The 5,522-nt window shown below is 37.6% G+C and overlaps 1 protein-coding gene across 1 annotated transcript; it reads right to left on the bottom strand.

The window, feature by feature from the left end:
- Positions 1–3,771: 3,771 nt before the first annotated feature.
- On the bottom strand, positions 3,772–4,239 carry LOC148293912 (uncharacterized). The gene has a single exon (XM_088254645.1). It carries the CDS (start codon positions 4,237–4,239, stop codon positions 3,772–3,774), a length of 468 nt encoding a protein of 155 aa, XP_088110771.1.
- Positions 4,240–5,522: the final 1,283 nt, after the last annotated feature.

The following is a 5,522-nucleotide window of genomic DNA, read 5'->3' on the forward strand; positions in this document are numbered from 1 at the left end:
GGCATCGTTCTAGCATGATATGTTTGAAACCCTCTATGCACTTGCCATTTGTTTCATAATTCTCCAGTTGAGGGACTTGCATGATCCAAAGAATTGTATCAAGCATGAATTAGACTTGTATAACCATATAATGTGAGCTTTGAGCCTTGTGCTTCAATTCATGAGTGTTATACACATATTCTTACTTTTCTTGTCATCTGAGTTGTTGTCTGATCTCATTATTCATTGATTTGGTTGAGCACTTAAAAGTTACTCATTCTTGTGCAATTTGATTACATGACATTTGAGAAATGATATTAAGGCCCTCTTTGGACCGTTTGTGCCTTTCAAGCTAACCCTATGCATGCTTAAGCATGATTTTCCATTGTTAACCACCTTGAGCCTATATGTATGCCTTTTCTTTCAAGTAACCAATTATTACTTCTAGCCTTAGCCTGAAAAACAAGAATTCACCTTTCTAAGGAACTCGTGAGCTTTAATTTAGATGTGTTTTTCATGCTAAGTTTGGGAAGGGTTATTACATTCTTTAAAAATAAAAAATAAAAATAAAAAAAAAAAGTACTTCACTCAAAGGGTGAAAGAAAAGAGAAAAGTCGTGGTTAAGTGGCAATGGTTTCAATTTCAATTCCATGTTTCTTGGTTGTTCAAATGGAAGGAAGGAGTGTGAATCATAATTAGTGGAGGTATAAGGCTTTGTGGTCTATTTGATCACCAAAAACTGAGTGAAAATCTCAAGCGTGATGTTTCAAAGTCTTTTAGTCAACGATTATATGCTCTTACATTGTGAGTTCCTTGGACTTTGTTGTATCCATATCTTTCATTTCTTACTCACCTTACACCCTTAGCCCCATTACAACCTATAATAAAGACCTAAATTGATCCTAAATGTCATGTGATTGATTTGCACACATTTTTCAGCTTTTAAGTGTTTAGCATCCTTCTTGAGATCATATTCATGCATGTTTTTTCATCTTGCTAATTTGGAGTTAAGTCCCTTATGGTTTAACTCTATTCTCATATTTACTATTGAGTGATGCATTGTAACCCTCTTCCGAGTGATTCATTTGTGAGAGGACAACTTTGGTGAGATTTGAAGTTACATTTGTGCTTGGTATGATTTTTGAAGTTGTGTGAAAACTGAAATTGGAGAATGAGTTCCATTTGGCTATCACACTACTACACTTGAGCATGTTGTGTTCTGAACTTTGCTGCCTTGTGAATGATGTCTAAACCGAGTTTTTCTTGTGAAAACTTTTGAGTCAGTTGCATAAGTCACTCTCTCTTTGGAAAGTGTTCGGAAAGTTTTGTTTCGAGTCTTGTTTTAGTTTCTGTTTTGCTCGAGGACTAGCAAAAGATAAGTTTGGGAAGTTTGTTCGGTTCTTTTTTACACATGATTTTTCATGTTATTCACCCACTATTTTGAGTTAGTTCTTGACATTTTATAGCTTTTTACTTCTTTTTTGTGTTTTAATAGGTTTTACCTTGGTTGGGATGAAAATGAGCTAAAAGTGCATTATTAGTCATAAATTCTGTTTTTGTTCATTTTCGTAGGTCAACTTCTTGGCCTGGGATCAACATGCTCTGGTGCTCGGATGAGGTCATGATCTTCATGAGACTTGTTCCAATGGATGTTAACTACAACATATCCAAATTTGAGCTCCATTGGACAAGTATTGCCTATCCAACCAATCCAGCATGTTACCACAGCTCTGGAAATCCGGATTTGGCCAGCTTTTACCTCCTTTGTGTCATCTTAATTTCTTGTTACCATAACTCTTGGTAACAAGGAATTACCTTTGCAAATGAGATATTTTCTGAAGCTTTTGGCATCTTTGTGAAGTCAAGGCTTCATCATGGCAAAGGGGACAAGGGCAAAGGCTTTAACTAAAGTATGAGTTTTATATTATATTTGTGAGCTGGAAATTGATGGGCAATGGAAAGTTAATTGCAATCTGAAGTGGGAGAGGTTTTGAACGTGGGTAGCCAATTCATTCGATGATTCTACACAATTGAGAGCAGATTTTGGAGCTTGGAGCTAGGAGAAAGCCAAGGTGCAGTCAAGAAAAGTGGAGAAGAAGACTTCCACCATTGATGATCTTGAAGCTTTCATCATTTTCTGAAAATCTGTAAACTCTTTCTAATTTCATTTTGAATTTGTGTTTGAAATGATTATGAGGAACTAAACTCCATAGCTAGGGCTTAGGTTGAAGCCCTAAACATGATTACCTTTTTGTTTTGATGCTTGAGTGTATGAATTTCTAGATATTGTTGATGAATTCCAATTCACCAAATTAATCTATCCTTGATGTATGTTCTTCTTTGATTGATCACCTTTGAAAGCATGCTTCTTGAGATTGTTGGGATTATGTGTATCCTCATGTTATCCTAAGCAATAAATGGATGAAGTAAGAATCATCCATGTGAATTGGTTTCTTGAATACCTAATGTAAACACCATGCTATTAGGATTCTTGTGATGTTCATATTCTCTTTGAACTTAATGGGTTCTCCTTGTAATTGAATCGAAGTACGAACCATACCTAGGTTCGGTTATGAGGAGGGCACAAGTATTGTAGCACGAACCATGCACTTTACGTATATTAGAGAGAATCAATGCGTCTTGAGCCACGACCCATGGTCTTGATTGCGAACATCTTCATCAACACGTTTAGAGTTCATTACTTGAGTATTTATGAACATAGGTAGAATTGTTTAGGGTGGATTCCGAAACCCTAGTGTTTGTTACATTTTAATTTCACAATTCGATAATTCATCTCTGCCTTTCTCATTTAAATTCAAAGTCCATTTACTTTCATGCAATAGAAATAGGTTACTTCAAACAAATCAAACCCCCCCCCCCCCAATGCGTGTGTGAGTTGCGTGTTTGACACGTTACGTGTCTTTGTTACTAAATTCTATTTGTTTCCGTAATTGTTTTGGACTTTTGGTCCGCGTAGTGTTCTTCCATTTTCTGTGCTGAATTCAACCGTATAAAGAACGTGAATTTTGGACGTACGGTTGGAAAGTTATAGGCAAAACACTGGATAGAGGTTGAAACTGGAAAAACAGAGAAAACGACTCTGCCCAAGAACGACCGGTCGCTAGTGTCTCACGACCGGTCGCTCAGCACACAATTCTGAAGTTTCGACTCTGTACTAAAACGACCGGTCGCTTTTACCTCACGACCGGTCGCCAGACAAAAAAACGACCGGTCGCTCTTAACAAACGACCGGTCGCTGGTCACTGTTCACAGCACAATTCTTTTTTTTGTTTTGTTTTGTTTGTTTCTTTTATATTTCTTTTTAGTTTCAAATTTTCATTTGTGCATTGTGGTGTGTTAGTTAAGTGTTCTTTTTGTACTCGAATTAGAACTTATAGACAACCGACAAGTTCTTCGTGGGATCGACCCCGTACTTATACAATCTATACTTCGATAGATTCGTGCACTTGCGGGTATTTTTAATTGGTTGTTTGCACATTAAATTGTGTCCTTTTAGGAATGCAACACAATCCCACTACGAAATCCATAGCAATGTTTTCCATTTCCAAATAGGGATAGATAAAGGTTTCAACAACCCTGATGGTCGCTGGTGTTCTGCTTTCACTTGTTGATAAGTTAGACACTCACCTGTTGACAAGTTAGACACTTACTCACAAACTCTCCTACCTCTTTCTTCATAGCAATCCACCAGAATCGTCTCCTAAGATCCTTGTACATCTTAGTACTTCTTGGATGAATCGTATACTTAGAACGATGAGCCTCATCCAAAATCTATCTCTTAAGATTCTCAGATTCAGGCACACACAACTTCCCTCGATATCTCAAACCACCATCATTCCCAATTGTCCACTCAGAAGGACTTATAAAAGTTGGTTCAATTGTTAACTCAACCATTTTAGCTCGCATTCCCACATCTTGAGCTTGCTCCTGAATCACCTTGCTAATCAAACTAGGTTGAACTGTCATACTCCCTAGAAAAACATCTCCTCCATCCGTAGTTGGTATTAGGTCCACCTCTGATGCAATTTCCAACATCCTCCACTCCTGTGCCATTACAAATGTGACTACTCCTTTAGGCTTGCGACTTAATGCATCTGCAACAACATTGGCTTTCCCTGGATGATATTCCAATGTGAAATCATAATCCTTTATAAGTTCCATCCATCTCCTTTGTCTCATGTTCAGCTCCTTTTGAGAGAAGAGGTACTTTAAACTCTTATTGGTGTTGATGGTTGCCATTTGAAAGGGCCTTATCCTAAACAAATCTTGACGGCTGTTAGGGTGGATGAGAACAATGGTTATTTCTCAGTAGCTTATGCTGTGGTTGACATTGAGAGTAAAGACTCTTGGATTTGGTTTTTCAATCTGCGCCTTGGTGGGAGGCAAAAATGGAGAAGATGAAAAATGTGGATGAGGAAGCTTGGAAGTGGTTGAAGAAGTGACCTGCAAAAAATTGGAGCAGATCTCACTTCTAGTCACATTTTAAATGTGATCTTTTGTTAAATAATCTATGTGAAAGTTTCAATTCAGCCATACTAGATGCAAGGGATAACACAATTTTGAGTTGCTTGGAAAGGATAAGGGTGTATGTGATGCTTAGGATGGCTAGTAGGAGGTCTACATGTAAGAATTGGAGATACTCTATTGGGCCTAGGATCTTCAAAATAATTGAGAAGAACAAGCTAGGTTCATCACAATGCATTCCTAGATTGGCTAGTGAGAAATTGTATCAAGTGAGCCACATTTATGGTGAAGAATTTTTTGTAGACCTTAGAGCAAAGACATGCTCTTGTAGGAGGTGGAATTTATGTGGAATACCATGTCCCTATGCAATCTCAACAATATTTCAGATATGTGAAAACCCAATTGCTTATGTGGATGATTGTTACAAGCCCGAGACTTATATGAAGGCTTATGAACCAGTGATTCACCCCATTCCTTCAATGGACCAATGGAGTAAATATGGCCTTCCTCCAATTAAACCTCCACTTTTTAGGCAACAATCGGGTAGGTCTAAAAGAGTTAGGACAAAGGAGCCTTGTGAGGTTGAAATACCAGCCCCCATCCCACCAAACCCTAGGCCTCCAAATTATATTGCCTCACCAGCCAAGCTTAAAAGGGTTTTCATTCAAATAAGATATTGTAGATGCGGTCAAAGAGGCTATAATAAAGCAACATATGACAGACATAACAACGAAAACCAACAGGTATAACTGTTAGACACCTTATTTAGTTATATGTTATGACGAACTTACATTAATAATTTTCTTATACTTTTGCAAGTTAATGCATTTTCAGCCCAAATAGAGCAAGGTTCTTCTTCATAATCAATACAAGCTTCTTCACAACCAGGATCTAGCAGAGTAAGAGGGAAAGGCATAAGTGGAGGGATAGGAAATGTTGCTCAAGTTACTGCTTATCCAAATTCACAACAAAGTGTAAGCTTTGGTTGCTCTTGTGGTTTGAAATTGCATAAGTCATTAGACAACTGACATCATTAATTTTTTTAAGATGGCAAGAGG

Source organism: Prunus avium, chromosome 6 (assembly GCF_965620075.1).
Source record: "Prunus avium chromosome 6, drPruAviu1.hap1.1, whole genome shotgun sequence".
Taxonomy (NCBI): domain Eukaryota; kingdom Viridiplantae; phylum Streptophyta; class Magnoliopsida; order Rosales; family Rosaceae; genus Prunus; species Prunus avium.

Excerpts from the sequence above, each read along its gene's own strand:
- LOC148293912 (XM_088254645.1), bottom strand. The coding sequence starts at position 4,239 with ATGGCAACCATCAACACCAATAAGAGTTTAAAGTACCTCTTCTCTCAA.